At 42.3% G+C, this 18,646-nt stretch overlaps 1 protein-coding gene across 8 annotated transcripts in view; it reads left to right on the top strand.

Annotated features, from left to right (window-relative positions):
* Positions 1-18,646, top strand: part of FAM13A (family with sequence similarity 13 member A) — a 130,109-nt gene that overhangs the window by 11,074 nt on the left and 100,389 nt on the right. For 7 of the 8 annotated variants that reach the window (XM_062637585.1, XM_062637590.1, XM_062637586.1 and 4 more), the window contains exons 4-5: positions 2,125-2,305; positions 16,227-16,386. In XM_062637585.1, coding sequence (XP_062493569.1) covers positions 2,125-2,305; positions 16,227-16,386 — 341 coding nt within the window. The remainder of the gene's footprint in view (positions 1-2,124; positions 2,306-16,226; positions 16,387-18,646) is intronic. The other variant, XM_062637591.1, reaches the window with a different exon arrangement.

Raw genomic sequence — 18,646 nt, 5'->3', positions numbered from 1 at the left:
AGGTTTGGCTGTGCCCAGTGATAAGTATCTCTGATGTTGATCTGCACCACATAATATATCATGGTTAATGAACAGGGACATCCTACCTACCAAATACAGCTGATGCCATGAGGCAAACAGCTTTGTGTGTTGTCAGAGTGCAAACCTGTGTTCAGAATGTTTTATGGCAGTTATTAGCAACTTTCTAGTTTGGAAGGGTTGGAAAATCCTTCAATAAATGGAAAAGTACCTGTCAATCTAAAGCCACAGTGGGAGACTCAGAGAGGCAATTAGTTCTCAAGGGCATTCCTTAATTAGGTGGTGGGGTGATGGTGGTGGAAGAGGTGCATTTTTCCTGAGAGATGGCTTTAGCTTTCCTTATCACAACTGCAAGAAATTTATAGTAGAAAACACTATGTGCCCCATGTTTTGTTATCTAATGGGAACTGTGCTAGAAGGTGAATTTTAATGTTCTGCCTATGTGGAAATTAGTTGTGTTTTGTTACTTTAAACTTCATGAAAAGATAATTAGTAATCAAGTCAGAGACTGTACAGTCCACTTTGATCAGTGCAAGCACAAATCCAATTAAGGTCTGTATTGTTATTCCTTTTAATACAGCCTTCAGAAGCATTCTGCAGAAATAAAAACAATATATCAGATTTCTTACTGTTACAAAGCTGATTCATAGTAGCAAAGTAATGACTGGTTTTATTCTGTATAGCTCTAAAATTTTTTTTAAATAAATACTTGTGATAAATAAGCAAATAAGATTTTTTGCTCATCTGCTTCATGCATATTCAGTATTTGTTTTTTCTGAAGGGGCTGATTTCTTAGCTGTAGATGAAAAGGATATAATCGGTTGAAATGTTTGATCCTGTAATTTGACTGACATATTAAACTATGGGCTGCTATTGTGAAAGGATTCATTCAAGTCTGTGGCACCAAAGCAGATACATAAAAATGAATTCTCCAAGTGTATAAAATTTAAGAAAGCTTCTCTCACTGTGCACTGCATGATGCACATCATGTAAGGCAGGAAAACTAAGCTTGGAAGCAATGAAATCCTTCAAGTTCAACTGTATGAGGTGGCAAGTACGTACATACAAAACTCAATTGTTTCCCAAACTGTATACCACAAAAATGTCTGATTGTAAAACAGAAATCACATTGCAACTTAATGGTTGAGTTCTCAGGAGACACTTTTAGGTATTTTTATACAGACTGCTAATTTACACAGCTAACCACTTTTCAAAGCATTCTACCCCTGGGATACTGTGCAATCCAGCCCTGGAATACTTCTGGGAAACGAAAAGTAAAAACAAAGGTGAAACTTCTGAAGGGTTTATACATACCTTACACTGTGTTCAAAGCTCTTCCATTCTTGCTCTCCTTCCCCCCCCCCCCCCCCCCCGCCCCGAAATGCTAGGGAAATGTAAAATGTTCTTTGCTCTTGCAACACAAGGTATGGAGTGTTTTCTTGCCAGTCTTCTCTGCATGCTGATAGCAGGGTATACAGCAGAGGCAGCAAATACTTCAGATGCAGCTTGGTTTATTACATCTTCTTAACTAAAAATAAGGCTTGAAGACTGAGCAAGGTTTGGTTTCCAGTGAATCCTGCGTGAATCTCCTTGCCAAGAATGGTAACATCCTCTGAATGAAAAAACACCTTGTTACCCTAAGTGTGGGGAGGAGTTCTAGGAGATTATAACAAGGCTACTCTAACATTAGGCTATGTTTTGGGTCGTTAATGGAGTGTAACACTGCCCTGAACAACTTTTTTCTAGAGGTAACATCCAGAAGAAGCTTGGAAACAGGAGATTTGGTAGAATGGGAGTTCAAGCAGGTATTAGTACTGAGTGGGAATAAACATGCTTTAAAGCTGTTAGCTTTGACCACTGCTGATGCTGCTCAAGAAAATAGATCCAGTGTAAAGGTGAGCATGAAACAGTCTCAGTGGGGGCAAGAGTGAGCCTCAGGAGAAAAGTGCAGGTTCCCTGATGAAAATTGAGGGTTCTGGAGGATTCTGTGTCTCTGAACAGAAGTAAGATTAAATTTTAGATCCCAGTGGTTGCTCACCCATGTAAGTAAATTGGCAGCAGTGTAGAAGCCGTATACATGTTTTTTTCTCCTCTTGTTTTTCCTAGATGCTAGAAATGACATGCAGAAGGAACATAACTTGAAAGAACTCCTTAAGGAACTGCCTGATGCTCATTACTGCCTGTTGAAGTATCTGTGCCAATTCCTGATAAAGGTTGCTGAACATCACATAGAGAACAGGATGAACCTTTGCAATCTTGCCACTGTATTTGGACCAAACTGCTTTCAGTAAGTAACTTTTCCCCATATGTTAATGGAGAGTGTAATGGACCAGATGGCCAGAAATGTAGCTCAGAAGTCTAATTGTCAGAGCGATCAAACTAAGGCAATGACTTGAGCTTTGGGGTAAATTTTAGTGCTAAAGCTATTATTTCAGCTGAATGTGAGTTGAGTTGCTCTCCAATCTCCTCTTGCTATTTTGCTAAACAGTTGGTCAATTTTCTATTGCTGTGGGAGTATAATAATGGAAGACCTTCAGACTGTGTAAGTGCAAGGAGACTTGAGATCATACAGCTTTCTTCCTTTGCCATCAGAGAATATGGATGCTTCTCTGCAGAAGGCTTTGAGAAAGGATAACTGGGGGAGAAGGACTCATATGCAACACCCAAGTGCTGTCTGATTTCTGATGATGGATACTGCACACTCGGCAGATTTAACATTGTGATCTGGTGCCTGTCCTCGAGATGCCAAATATTCTGGGTTCTTTATCCTTCTAGTATATTCAGAAACAGCTTTAGAGGTTACGGGGTTCCACTGGTCTCTTGAGATTTCTTTGTGGACTTGCTGATTTTTCTAGTTTCTTTCATTGGACCCAGTTCCTTGGTGCTTGTGGTGAAGACGTTGTACAAGCTAACGGATCTTGCAGCAGTAGCAAGAACAGTTATTTCCAGGGGCAAGAGCACACTCGAGTGAGACTGTTTCTATTGAATCACTGCTGTGATGCAGTGCGTTGTTAGCATCTTCACCCCAGTCTTGTCTGCAAGACACGCACTGGCTGGCATCCAAAATCTAAGACATGGGAGACATGTATGGAGTTTTGTTCAGTCATTAGTCTTGAAAGATGTGTAATATCAGCAAAAAGAGACAAGTGAGTTCCTTGTAGCAAATGTCAGATTTGTACTGATCTTTGTATAATGCCTAATGAGACTTAGATTAGATTGCCTAATGAGACTATCTCCCTAGGCTTCCTCTGTAGACAGTGGAAAGAAGTAGGCTTCTTTAAAGAGAGAAAACAAATTAAGTTCCTTGTAATGCATTCAGCCAGTTCCACATACCTAGGCTAGATACTGTCTGCTCTTTCTTTAAAGGAGCATATCTTTTTTGACTGATTAAGGAGAGAATATGCAGATGAGACATTTAAACCAAAGCTTGTCCGTGTGACTACACTGCTGCCTCAGTTATGGGCGATGAAGGTGGATATGTCAGGATTAAGCCATTTGCTGTGTTAGTACAAAAAGGTTAAAAAAAAATGTTTTGAAAATAGTTGTCTTCCTCTGCAAAAGAAAGAAAACTCAAAAGACAGTAATATGTGCAGGAACATGTGAATGTGAGAGTTATTGGAAGCACAATACTGCAAATTTCTGACAAGGAAAAGTAAACGTGTTTTTATAGATTACATTTGTATGGGCAGTTTGGGAATTTTTTGCCTAAATGTATTAGTAGAGTTAAGAACAAACAAAATAAGTGAGGAAAAATCTGTGTCATAGAATCATAGAATCGTTAGGGTTGGAAAGGACCTTAAGATCATCTAGTTCCAACCCCCCTGCCGTGGGCAGGGACACCTTACGCTAAAACATATCACCCAAGGCCTCGTCCAACCTGGCCTTGAACACTGCCAGGGATGGAGCATTCACAACCTCCCTGGGCAACCCAGTGCCTCACCACCCTAACAGGAAAGAATTTCCTTCTTATATCCAACCTAAACTTCTCCTGTTTAAGTTTTAACCCGTTACCCCCTGTCCTGTCACTACAGTCTCTAATGAAGAGTCCCTCTCCAGCATCCCTATAGGCCCCCTTCAGGTACTGGAAGGCTGCTGTGAGGTCTCCACACAGCCTTCTCTTCTCCAGGATGAACAGCCCCAGCTTCCTCAGCCTGTCTTCATACATGAGGTGCTCCAGTCCCCTGGTCATCCTCGTGGCTCTTCTCTGGACTTGTTCCAACAGTTCCATGTCCTTTTTATGCTGAGGACACCAGAACTGCACACAATACTGCAGGTGAGGTCTCACAAGAGCAGAGTAGAGGGGCAGGATCACCTCCTTCAACCTGCTGGTCACACTCCTTTTGATGCAGCCCAGGATACGGTTAGCTTTCTGGGCTGCAAGCGCACACTGCCAGCTCATGTTCATTTTCTCATCGAGCAGCACCCCCAAGTCCTTCTCCGCAGGGCTGCTCTGAATCTCTTCTCTGCCCAACCTGTAGCTGTGCCTGGAATTGCTCCGACCCAGGTGTAGGACCTTGCACTTGGCATGGTTAAACTTCATGAGGTTGGCATCAGCCCACCTCACAAGCGTGTCAAGGTCCCTCTGGATGGCATTCCTTTCCTCCAGCCTATCAAACCGAACCACACAGCTTGGTGTCATCGGCAAACTTGCTGAGTGCGCACTCAATCCCACTGCCCATGTCAGCGACAAAGATGTTGAACAAGACCAGTCCCAGCACCGATCCCTGAGGGACGCCACTCATTACTGGTCTCCAGCTGGACATTGAGCCATTGACCACAACTCTGTGTGCGGCCATCCAGCCAGTTCTTTATCCACCGAGTGGTCCATCCATCAAATTGATGTCTCTCCAATTTAGAGACAAGGATGTCATGTGGGTCAGTGTCGAGCGCTTTACACAAGTCCAGGTAGATGACATCAACTGCTCTACCCCTGTCCATCAGTTCTGTAGCCCCATCATAGAAGGCCACCAAATTGGTCAGGCAGGATTTCCCTTTAGTGAAGCCATGCTGGCTGTCACCAAGCACCTTGTTGACTTTCATGTGCCTTAGCATGCCTTCCAGGAGAATCTGCTCCAAGATTTTGCCAGGCACAGAGGTGAGACTGACTGGTCTGTAGTTCCCTGGGTCATCCATTTTCCCCTTCTTGAAAATGGGGGTTATATTTACCTTTTTCCAGTCATCGGGAACTTCATCTGACTGCCATGATTTCTCAAATATGATGGCCAGCGGCTTCGCAACTTCATTCGCCAGCTCCTTCAGGACCCACGGATGGATCTCATCGGGACCCATGGACTTGTGCACGTTCAGATTTTTAAGATGGTCTCGAACCAGATCCTCTCGTACAGTGGGCGCAAGGTCTTCATTCTCACAGTCCCTGCATCTGCCTTCCAAGACTTGGGTGGTGTGGTCAGAGCCTTTGCCAGTGAAGACCGAGGCAAAGAAGTCATTCAGAGCCTTCTCCAAATCCTGTGTAGCCAGTTCTCCCAAGAGCTTCCTGAGGGGGCCTACATTCTCCCTAGTCTGTTTTTTATTTGCTGTGTACGTGTAGAATCCCTTCCTGTTATCTTTAATATCTCTAGCTAAGTTTAATTCTAACTGGGCCTTAGCTTTCCTAACCTGGTCCCTAGCTTCCTGGACAACATCCCTGTAATCTTCCCATGCCACCTGTCCTTGCTGCCACTTACTATAAGCCTCTTTTTTTCATTTGAATTTTCCTCAGGAGCTCCTTATCCATCCAAGGAGGTCTCCTGGCCCTCCTGCTGCACTTCTTTCTGGTTGGGATGCAACACTCCTGAACTTGGAGCAGGTGATCCTTGACTATCAACCAACAGTCTTGGGCCCCCCTGCCCTCTAGGGCTGTATCCCATGGAACCTTACTAAGCAGGTTCCTGAAGAGGCCAAAGTCTGCTCTTTTGAAGTCCAGGGCAGTGAGCTTGCTGCACGCTCTTTCACTGTCCTGAGGATCTCAAATTCGAGCATCTCATGATCGCTGCAACCAAGGCTGCCCTGGAGCGTCACATTTCCAACGAGCCCTTCCCTGTTGGTGAGCACGAGGTCAAGCGTGGCACCTCTCCTTGTCGGGTCCTCTGTTACTTGCAGAAGGAAGTTGTCTTCTACATAATTGAGGAACCTCCAGGATTGCTTGTGCTGGGCCGTACCGTCCTTCCAACAGATGTCAGGGTGGTTGAAGTCCTCCATGAGAACAAGGGCCTGTGAGTATGAGGCTTTTCCTATCTGTCTATGGAGTGCTTCATCCGCAGGTTCTCCTTGATCAGGTGGTCTGTAACAGATCCCCACAGTAATGTCTCCCATAGCTATATTCCCTTTAACCCTGACCCACAAACTCTCTGTGGACTGCTCACGTGTCCCCAGACAGAGTTCCATACTCTCCAGCCTATCCCTAACACAAAGGGCAACTCCTCCTCCCCGCCTGCCAGGCCTGTCTTTTCTAAAGAGCCTGTAACCTTCCATTCCAACACTCCAGTCATAGGAGCCATCCCACCATGTTTCTGTGATGCCTATTATATCATACCCCTGTAGACGTGCACACATCTCTAATTCCTCTTGTTTGTTCCCCATGCTGCGGGTGTTTGTATAGAGGCATCTGAGCCGAGCTCCAACTGAAGCTGGCTCATTGGCTGGAGCGGCTGGGATATCTCTACATGGCTCCAAGCATTTATTATAGGTGCTGTCAACTGACTGGGTGTGTTGGGGTGGAATGTTGCCCCCCTCCCCCAGCACGTCTAGTTTAAAGCCTCCTTGACCAGTCTGGCAAGCCTCCTACCAAAACTGCTCTTTCCCTTCTTTATCATCAGACCAGCTCCACCAGCCCCCACTAGACCTGGCCTACAAGCTTGGGTCTTGTGTTCAAGACACCCTAACCCCTGACTATGACACCACCCTTTTAACCAGTTATTAACCTGGCTAATCCTCCTAGCTTTTTTTAGGTCCTCCCCTGTACCCTGGAGAATTGATGAAAAGACCACCTGAGCTCCAGAGCCCCTAACCACCACCCCCAGGGCTCTGTAGTCCTTTATGTTCCCCAGGCTACTACTATCTATATCCCTAGCACCCACATGTATCACCAGGAGTGGGTAATAGTCCGTGGGACTTACTAGAGCAGGCAGCCTCTCTGCCACATCCCTGATCTGTGCCCCTGGTAGGCAACACACCTCCCTTGAGACGGGGTCTGGACGGCAGACAAGTGCTTCTGTGTCCAACGGTTAAGTCTCTCTGACTGAAACTGCAATCTAACTGGCTGTTAGATTATTTTTAGCTTACTTATCACTTTGTTCAGGAAAGTTAAAAAATCAGGTTTGTATACTTTCTGATGTAGGGCGCAGAGAGTTGCAGTTTAGAGTTACAATTGTCATTCCTAAAATGAAACAAAAGCATATTTCTTAAAAGCTGCATACTTGTTGCCTCAATTGATCTTTGCACCTAAGATGGCATAGAAAAGATGTAACTGTTTTTGTAAGGTGTGCAGAGGAACGGAATTACATCATTCCATTGCAGAAGACTGAGAAAGGCAGAGTTTACTGAAGGTGAAAACACAAGATCTCTTGTGGCTGTATATGAATGCGACACAACATCAAAATAAATGCTCAGGTAGCAAAAGAGGCAGTGAAAGCAAGGCTTGATACTTAACAAATGGCTAATGCATTTTTTAGAAGACCCAAATATATTACAGTTATGGATTTAGATCTTTATTTGAACTTATTTTCAGTTTCATCATCTGGTAATTCAGCTATATGTTTCATCAGCTCTTAATCTCGTTCATGATAGCGCAGGGTTGTGGTCCAGACACAAATACTGTAAGCGACAGTTCAGATACCTGTTTCTCCTGTGTTAGTAGATGCAGTCTTAAATTGCTGGAGCTGTGACCATCTGTATCAACAAAGATTTTGGAGGAGGAGGAAAGAACTTGCAGCAGTAAATTTTAAGCATTGGGCTTAACTAGCTGGTTGGCCAAGCAGCCAGAGAGATCCTCAGAACACCATTCAGAGCTCCAGAGTAAGGCTGCCTGAAGCCTGTTTGGCAGGGGCTGCCTTTATACTGGCTACAGGCAGCCCCTATAGAGACTAGCATCAGAGATTAAATATCAGCAGATGGTTGAAGTGAACACTGCTCTTGCTTTTCATTGTTTGTTCAGAGCAGTGTATGGGGTGTTTCTCTGGGACAAGGAAAGAATGCTTATCATCCAGCTTGTCAGCAGCTACACTGCTGAGGGAGGAAGATCTGAGTTTTTTTTCTGTTGGAAATTCGCACTCATGTCTATAATGGGTGTCAGAGTCTGGGTAGTTAATGCACAGTGTCAGAGAAGATAAAGCACATCAGCTGATAGTGAAGGATTACTTTCTACAAGGTAGTTTCAGTGACATTTTAACTATTTAAATATATTATCTCCTATTTCAGAACTGAAGCTGTTTAACAATTGAATAAATCTTACTGTTGGACCACTTTCCAGACATTTAGACTTAATTTTAATTCTCTTCATCTCATTCTATTTTTCTTTGTAGTTTATCTCATCTCCTAAACTTTCAACCCTTGTTACTTTTATCTACTACTTCCCCTGTTTCCTTGCTTGCTGTTTGACAAACTGCATGGATGCTTTTCTAACGAAAGGTTATCTTGTGCTTTGTGTATTTCTAACAAACAGAAAGGGGTGGAAAAGGCTGTTTTCACTTTTTGTAATGAAGTGCAATGTAAGATATAGAAAAATGTAAAGGGCAAGGTCAAACAGTTCAAAAAAAGAAAATATGATAGTTTGAGATTTAGTGCACTGTTTTCTTCCAACTTGGATTGTTCAGATCTATTGCGGTGAAAACCAAAGGTCAAGAATACAGAGAAATACAGCCCTTGAGGAGCAATGAGAATGAAGGTACGGGAACATAAATAGTTGCCTTTTCTATCACTGAGCTAATCTGTGCAGGGTATTAACAGTTGCAGTGTGATTACCCTTGAAAGAAGTTACTGTCTACTGACCTGAATTTCAGCTCTTGTGGAGAGCAATTATGGCTTGCTGTGTGTCTCCACTCAGCTTTTCCAGCTTGTGCCGAGTAGGAAAGAGAGGACCAGGTGGGTTTTCTCTCCTCCTCCCTGCTCTCTTGGATCTGGGTATTCAGGGAGGCTGCTGCACTCATTCTGTCCTTTGGTTGGAATGGTAAGAGACATGAGGTTTACTAGTTAGTGAGTAAGCCAAGGATCCATTTTCACTTTTTCTTGAAGCTGTCTTTGAAAGAATGATCTGTGTGTATGGTTTCCATCATTCAAGCTCTCACTAAATTGACTTTCTTCCTAACAGAGATTAGGCATGTTCTTTGGGATTGCTCCATCCCCCCCCACAGAGTGTCTGACAGATGCAGTTTAAATGCTAGAGTCAGATGCAGTTATTTCTGTGTGATGACTATGTATAACATAAGTTACCTGAAGGGTTGTACGAGAAAGCATTAGTGTGGAGAAAAGCTAGATCATCTTTGGGTATGGAGAAAATGTGGATTGTGGGCAGCTGTAGGTATTTCAGAAATTCAAAAAGATTTCCAATGTGTTGCTGAATTTTTAGGAATTAAAATCTGATCTCAAGTTCTACATGAATGTCTTACCTTGGCTTATAGCAGCCTTGGAGCCTACACAGATTGGGTAGAAGCTGAAGTAGAAGCGAGGGGCTGAACCACAACTTCTCAGTGAATAATACTGGTGTTTGAAACATTATGTGAATGGACTTCTGTTTTCAGGCAGCGCAGTCCTAATCCTGCATCAGTCTTAAAAATAAATGTGTGTCCAGGATCATGGTCAACATGAGTAATGAAAATTGTTCTAACATTTGTTACTGCAAATTGGAGCATGCAGCATAACCCTTCTTATAGGGTTTGTATAGATTTTAAATACTGGCATTTGCCAGCAGGGTAAAGGAGATGTTTTTTTGTAAGAATTCAGTATGCTACACCCTATGATGCAAGATCAAAGCATCAAGCTTAGTATAAGGCCACAAATGTTCTCATCTGTAATCATGTTAAATACTCAGGGGTTCTTGCTTCCTCTTTGGGAATTGGATACGGGACTATATTGTCAAGCCTTTCTGTGGTATATTTTTATGTTTTCTTCTTCTTACATTTCTTTTCTGTTGTGTACTCAGATTCATCATCTGAAGTCCATTGCATGCCCTATTGTAAAATAAACAGAAAATTGCTAAGGTTGCATTGCTCTCTTCATAAGTGGAAGTGTGTTCTGGCCTAATTCAATCTCAAGTCTTACGTACTAGTGAATGTCCACCCCTCGAAGTCTCAGTTGAGAAAGTTTCTCTATTATGATTTGTCCCATGTCAGGTGTTATGATATTGCCTATTTAATCTCTTGAATGAAATAGTGATTATTTCAATAGGAAAATCTCTGTGTGTTGGTTTTGGGGTGGGGTTTTTTGTTTGTTTCAGTTTTTGGTTGAAAAACTTGATGAAAGGAAGTTACTGCTCTGTGTTGAGTATGTTCTTTCTTCTGATCTGTACACGCAGAATTTAAGTGGAGGAGCAGTTTCCCAAGAAAAACTACCATCGTAGAATCATAGAATATAGGATATTGTTGGAATAGTAAGTTGGAAGGGGCCCATGAGAGTCACTGAGTCCAACTGCTGTCTTCACACGGGGCAACCTAAAACTTAAGCAGTGTATCTTAAGATTGTTGTCCAAATGCTTCATGAGCACCAACAGCCTTGGGCCCATGACCAGTTCCCTGGGGACCTTATTCCAGTGCTTGGCAACCCTCTTAGTGAAGAACTTTTTCCTAATATGTGCAAAACAAAATGGTGTTTGAGCTCAACAATAGAGCTCAAATACAGTCACAAGGAGGAATTTTTAAAAGCTCAGTTTAGGAATGTTTGGAGATGAGAATGATGTACTTTGTGAGTAGGTGTTGGACTATGGACTGCCTTTTGTCCCACTTTGTGTAGGTCGTACTTGGAAAGATGCCTACTGTCGCTGCAGTTTTCTGAAAAAATAAAAAAAATAAAAATTGAGCTTTTGCAGGAGCAGATTTTGCATATGATTGAGCCAGTCAGTCAGGTTGGCAGCATCACTTTAACTGCTTTGTGTTACCTGCATTATGCGTCTACTGCAAGTAATGTAGACAAAGATGGAATTACCAAGTTGACTTGGGCTCCTAAATTTGATGATACAGAAAATAATCTGGACCAAATCTTAAAAGGTAGGCAGTTATATGCCTCTAGGCAGTTATATACCTCATGGGATTCTCCAGCTCTTCAGAAGCTAAGACACCTCTGTAAAATCTCTGTAGTGATATATGTCCTTTCATTTGGTCGAGACTGGTGAGACATAAGTCTTTAAATGATGCAGAACATGTAAATGAGTCACACACTCCGAGATGATGTCCTGGGTTCAGCAGTAGCAGTCATGTTTCTCCTTGGTAGCTGGTGCAGTGCAGTGTTTTGACTTTCGGCCTGGTACGCTGCCTGCTCAGGTTAGTGTTGCTGTATCTTTAGCTACCTGTTAGCCTCTGATCTTGCAGCAGAATCTGCAGATGTGAATATGAGCCTGTTTTCAGCTGCACCAGTTTTTGGTCTGGTGTGTTATTACAAATCACGTTCATTGGCTGAAGTACGGGACCAAATTGTGGCCATGAGGTCACATCTCTTACAGTAACGTCTGTTTTGAGGGACAGAGCAGACTGCCTGAAGTTGTACCCATCTAAGACTACTGCAGCTCTGCTCTCAAAATCTTCGGTTGTGCTTGTTGAGGGGCTTGTGGGTGTCCAAGGTATTAATGAAAATCTTTTGTGACAGCTGGAGAAATAAAACCATGTAGTGTTCCCTGTCCTCTTAAGTCACTTCATTTCATGTGGGATTCCCTAGGAGAATGGTAAGGTGACTTTGTGGTGCTTTTCTACAAAAGGTACTTGTGCAAACAGCGAAAATAGCAGTCAGACAAGACAGAGCATATAGCCCTCAATGATTTGTAAATTAGCATTATGGTGCTGTCATTCTATGCAAGCTCTCCTGAGAAGCCACTTAAGGAAATGGTAAGATGCATTCTTCATCTCAGACAGGGTGGGGTTGAACACTGTCGGGAATTCATAATGAGATGGGCAGTTTCACATAGAAATCGCTGGTTCTCAGTTGTGACAGGGAGCTGTCAGCAGTTGTTGCCTGGGGAAATCAGTTCAGTGATCTCAGACCAGCTCATTACAGGTAGATGACTACATCCCAAGTCCTCCTGGCCCTCATTTCCACTTGAAGCAAGTTTCTCGGGTGTGGTGGTGGTGGAGCCTTGTAGTGATGCCTGTCTCATGCTGGATAGATACAGTCATATTTGGATGTGTTACTGCACCACTCTCAGTAGTCTGGAGGTTTGCTGTCTCATAAGCCCACTCTGCATTTAGCCTTTTACAGCTTGTTTACAGAGACCCTGAGGTAAGTTCATTTAACTAATGCATGAAATGTAAGGAGTTTTTTCACAGTGAGTTAATCTGACCTCAGGTCACTTTAGTTCTGAGTAAGAGTTGTGACACAGAGCTCTGATGTGGCTTTACCTGTTTGAGACCAGCTTTCTTGAGCATCCCCATGGACGAAGCACATTCTTGGCTTAAAGCAGTCTAGAAGAACCTAAAAAGCAAGTGAGCATGGAGATGCGGTGGGTGGGCCAGGGGGCCAGGCAGCTTTGTAGGTCATCGTGCCAAAATGTGAAATACTGCTGGGTATCCTGTTTTGAAATGAAGGGCTAGCAGCTTGATCTTAGTCCCAAGTTATGTTTTAACTTTGAGAACGACTGCTTTTCCTGTGCTTTGTGCATGGATCACTCTGAGCATCATTCTGGGAAGCACAGGGTGTCCATGGAATCTAAGGGGGAGACTCTGGAGATGTGCTGCTGTCACTGCCTATGCTATGTATCTGTTCATGACTTTGCAAGCTGCTGCAAAAACTTGGAAGTTTTCCAGCTTATATCTCTAAGATGGACCTGAACACATCAACATTTTTTCATCTAGAAATGACCACAGAAATTACAGGTTTATGCCTTCCTTCTAGAAAGTGTGTTTCTGGTAGTGGAGCTGGTGTCCTGTTGCTGTTTCTGGTGCTGCTGTTTGATGCAGTTCATACATGTGTGGCTATAAGGCAATGAAGTCCTGCCATTGTGGATTTTGTAACTGAAGTAAGATGTGTGTCTAATTCTAAAAGCAATGCAGTTAATAATGCCTAACTTACATGCAAATTAGACATAAAGAGACCATGACTATGAACACAGTTTTACTGTAATGTTTTAACAAGGTCTTTACAAGCAAACATGAAAAATTTCCAAGGAGTAGGGTGTGGATCATGAAAGTGGTAGTGTGAGAGAATACGTTCTCATAGCACTAGGGTTTTCTGGTGAGTTGAAATGAAATCTGTTGATATCACAACTTTGCAGACTAAGGAAAGCTACAGTGAGATACTCTTTTTTTTACACACATTTTTCAGAAAACTCTAGTCAGACTGGTGCATCATGCCATGTGGCAACAGATGGGTTTTAACTTGCATAAATATGTAGGGTGGTGTGTGCTCATAATCTAAACTACTCCATATGCTGAGCTAAAGATTTATTACAAGGAAAAGGTCACCATGGATAGCTTAGAGAGTGTAATAGTCCTTGTCATGCTGGAGGTGTAATAACAGTGATTAAAGGAAAAAGATAAATGAGAAAATTTGTAAAATATGCGTGTTTAAGTGACAGAGAGGTGGCAATGGGTAAAGAATGTTACACCGTAATTAAAATTAAACAATTTGTGCTGCTCTGCTTGGTTGCATTCAGAGAGGTGTGATAACAAAGACTAAAGCCATGAGCTTTAGCCTTGTGTTCTGCATATGCATCTTGCCACACACATACAGAATTGTTCCAAATAAGATGTTGGACTTTTCACAGATTTGATTTAATAATGTTTAACTGACAGAGTGTTGCAGGAAGGGAGAGCAAGAAAACCATGGAATTGCACAGAAATTAAATAGTGTTTGTGTGCTTGGTGGCAACTTTCTAGGCTGGACTGTTCTTCAACCAGTAAAAGGTTTTTGGTATTGGCTATTGCCAGTAGGGAGGTGCTGGAGGTGTTGCAGTTCCCAGCAGATGGGGTTTAGGTGAAGGTTCTGCTCCAAAACTCATTCCAGAAGTATCTGGAGTCTTTATTCTGGCTTGAACTTACTCTAGTACATTTTCAGTCCATTTCCGAAGAACAAGGTTCATAGGAATGTCAAGCTTTTTGAAGTGGTACCCTGTTTTGGAGGAACACATCAGGAACACATCATTTAGCATGGAAAGACGGATTTCCCTAAATCAGGATGGTTGCATGGCCTATTCTTTTATTCAGGCCAGTTACTATATTTTAGTGTATATGTGACATTCTTTAAAGTGAATTTGCCCAAGTATACATACACATCCATCAGCAGAAGTTGTCCCCCAGGTTCTGCACTACTGAAATCAGTGAGCTGAGACTGACCCATTTTCAGTTGACAATGTTCTGCAGTGTAAAATAATCCAATTCCTTTAAACTTCAAGTCCTGTAACTCTAGCATGTATTGTATTAAATGTTGAGATGACAGCAATAAAAATTCTCTTCTGGAGTTCACAAAGATGGGTTCTGATGCAGTGGGATCTTCTGCCTCTTGACATGTAGTTGTACTGCAGAGAGGAAAATATGGAGAGGAATCAGTACCATGTAACCCCTACAAGAAGACATTTTTTGATGGCTAATTTCTGGGACCATCTGCTTTCAGAGCCTTCTTGTTGAAATGCACATCTGGCCCCAGTAAGCTACAGCTACAGATATACAATAGATAGTTGTTTGTAAATTTTAATTTGCTGGTTGTAGTAAACAAGGGTTTACTTTCAAGTTACATCCCTGTAAAATAGTTCAGATGGCATTTGTTTAACTTTTGGGGGTTTGGGCTGATTTCAGTTCTCATACAACCACTAGTTGTCCTCAGCCAAAAAAATGCTTGCAGCTTCTTTTGTTTCTGTTTTTTTGCTCCTCTAATTCTTTCCTTTCCTTTAAATCTTTCCTGTGTTTTCTGTACCTCGTGATCTGCAGTCTCTGCCATCTTATAAGGTCCTTAGAAAATTCACATCCATGCAGCCACTTTGTGGATAATTGAGAGGAGGGTGTATCTGCTGGAAATACTGTACAATGGGGAACACTGGATGATTGGAAGTACTTTAAATGGTGAAGATTATTCAGTGATTTTATTTTTGCATTAAAATTGAATTTAAGTCAGTTTTAGGCCCCAAAGTCCAATAAAATGTGCAGAAAGCCTACATTCCAGAAGATAATCATTAGGTGCTTCAATAAAAATGTGTGCTCTATTGTGAGTAATATTGATATTTTAGCACATGACAGAGTTGTGTGAAACACAGAAGGAAGGCAAGGAGTGTAGACTGGAATACAGCACTTCTTCCAAATCGGTATCTTGCCTTTTCATTTGCATGTGCCTTTAAGGTTTGTGGCAAGCAGTTTGTGGCTGCCCAGGGGCCTGTTTCAAGTGACCAAGAAGTTGCTGTTTCTGCCACTATGTAGTTAGTTATTCTCCCACAAAGTGAAGGGTATGAACCCCGTTTAGATGAGTCTTTCAGGCTATTCTGCAGAAAGCAGCCTCTATCTCCATGTTTTAAAAAGCCCAGTGAGTTACGAGCCTACTTTCAAAAGAAATGGCAACTAAAAATTAGATTAAGAAATCTGATGTACACCATGGGGTCACCTGAAGCTGTAAAGATCTTGCTTAAATTTCACTTTTAGTGTTCTGTTCAGCATGTGGGCTTTCTTAATTTTTTTACTCATCCTTCGTGTTACCTCTGAGATTATCAGAAACTACTTTTTGGAGAAATCTCACTCTTCCCAGTAACAGTTCAGAGCATTTAAATGCCTTTTGCTGTCTATGTTGCAGTCATGAAGACAACTTTTAACAAAGTTGGTGGGAACTCATTTGGTGGTTGCCTCGGAACTCTGCTTGGATTCTGTGGAGTAGATCGTTTGACCAAGGCATATTTAGTACTTAGTAAGAAAAACTGCAAACAAACATGATAGTGGTTACCACCATAGACACAATCTGCCTTTCCAAGACAAAGTTTCCTGTGCCTGCTAGCAGCCTGTATCCACAGCTGAAAAGTTTATAGACAATGTGTGCAGGAACTGTTGTATGTTGACTGCCTGTAACACTCTGCTTTGTGTTCTGTCCAATTTTAGCGTGCCCTCTGGATTTGAAGGCATAAAAGAACAGGAGATCTGCAACAAGATAATGACAAAAATGCTGGAAAACTACAATACCTTGTTTGAATTGGATGGTTTGAAGAAGGATGAAGAAAAGCCTGTACGTGAAGAGTTAGCAAGAATTATTTTGGTAAAAGTGAGTGTCTCTAATATTTCATTTTCTTATAACAAATCAATAATCCAGGTTTATTGAAGGCTTCAATTCAGAAACCTTATACGTAAGTGGGAGGCAAAGACTGTTGTAATAATGTTCTGTGTTATTGATTGTATCCAGCTTACAATTAATTCTGCTGATAGGCTGATTCTCATTACTAGTCTGGAAATTGATTTATTAGCTATTCCCTGCTATTTACGTATTTTATATATATATAAAATAAAAATATTTAATATTTAAAATAGTTCATATTATAAAATATTACATATATAAATATATAGACATTCTATTTATATTTTTATTATATATTTATATAGAATATATATTTATATATTTTATTTATTTGTATATATATATAGGAAATATATTCACTAAAATTTACTGGGTTTAAGTGAATAGGTAGAATAATTCTAGGAAGTACTCAAGTCTTCTGACATTGTGATCATTTATGGAGTACATCAGTGATGATGAACTTTGGTATTTTAGGACAGTATGAGATATGTAGCATTTGCCACTGTAAAGCCTGCTTGTCTTGAGCATGTGCCTGAATTTAAAAACGGCACGTTCACTCAGAATGGCCATTTCTGAGTGCACTTAAAGAGAAGCAATAATTAGTAGTTACCATTTGAAGAAAGTACATTGGAGCTGTTAAAGAAAAGTGATGTAATCATAGAATCATAGAATAGATAGGGTTGGAAAAGACCTTAAGATCATATAGTGCCAACCCCCCCTGCCATGGGCAGGGACACCTCCCACTAAACCATGTCACCCAAGGCTCTGTCCAACCTGGCCTTGAACACTGCCAGGGATGGAGCATTCACAGCTTCCCTGGGCAACCCATTCCAGTGCCTCACCACCCTTACAGTAAAGAACTTCTTCCTTATATCCAATCCAAACTTCCCCTGTTTAAGTTTTAACCCATTATCCCTTTTCCTATCACTACAGTCCGTAACGAATAGTCCCTCTCCAGCATCCTTATAAGCCCCCCTCGTATACTGGAAGGCTGCTATGAGGTCTCCACGCAGCCTTCTCTTCTCCAGGCTGAACAGCCCCAACTTCCTCAGCCTGTCTTCATATGGGAGGTGCTCCAGTCCCCTGATCATCCTCGTGGCCCTCCTCTGGACTTGTTCCAACAGTTCCATGTCCTTTTTATGTTGAGGACACCAGAACTGCACACAATACTGCAGGTGAGGTCTCACGAGAGCAGAGTAGAGGGGCAGGATCACCTCCTCCAACCTGCTGGTCACACTCCTTTTGATGCAGCCCAGGATACGGTTGCCTTTCTGGGCTGCAAGCGCACACTGCCAGCTCATGTTCATTTTCTCATCAACCAACACCCCCAAGTCCTTCTCCACAGGGCTGCTCTGAATCTCTTCTCCACGCAGGCTGTAGCTGTGCCTGGGATTGCTCCGACCCAGGTGTAGGACCTTGCACTTGTCATGGTTAAACTTCATGAGGTTGGCATCAGCCCACCTCAGAAGCGTGTCAAGGTCCCTCTGGATGGCATTCCTTCCCTCCAGCCTATCAAACCGAACCACACAGCTTGGTGTCATCGGCAAACTTGCTGAGTGCGCACTCAATCCCACTGCCCATGTCAGCGACAAAGATGTTGAACAAGGCCGGTCCCAGCACCAGTCCTTGAGGGACACCACTTGTTACTGGTCTCCAGCTGGACATTGAGCCATTGACCACAACTCTGTGTGCGGCCATCCAGCCAGTTCTTTATCCACCAAGTGGTCCACCTGTCAGATTGATGTCTCTCCAACTTAGAGAAAAGGATGTTGTGTGGGACAGTGTCGAACGCTTTGCGTTTCTTTGGCATCCTTTTTTGTTGTTGAATGTGGAGATAACTTTTCTTCTAGGTTAGTACAGCGCATGTGATAATGCAAACTGCCTTATGTGTTCTCCTGGGTGTGTAGTTTGCAGGTAGGGACTATTAAGACATTTTTCCTAAGCAAACATTAATGCCTCCTTTTGGTCGAAATGCTGCAGTTAGCCTTACCCAAAGGCAGGGTTCCCAAAATTGGGGTGGAACTTATAGGAATAAAGTAGGTTTTTTACACTGTGTTAAGAGATTAACCATATGATGTTCAAAGCCATTGGTCTTGATCCAGGTGTTTCTTGATTAAGGGTTTGGAAAGAACAGCTGTAAGCAGCAAACCTTTTATACAGGGAAAAGAATGCCACAGATTTGTGGAAGGACTAACTTGAATCAGAATTTGAAACTCAATGGCAGTTGTTT

This window comes from Pezoporus occidentalis, unplaced genomic scaffold, assembly GCF_034315485.1.
Source record: "Pezoporus occidentalis ecotype Australia unplaced genomic scaffold, CSIRO_AGI_Poc_V1 ctg53, whole genome shotgun sequence".
Taxonomy (NCBI): Eukaryota; Metazoa; Chordata; class Aves; order Psittaciformes; family Psittacidae; genus Pezoporus; species Pezoporus occidentalis.
Note: the sequence above shows the minus strand (reverse complement) of the source record. Positions and strands in the feature narration are given on the sequence as shown.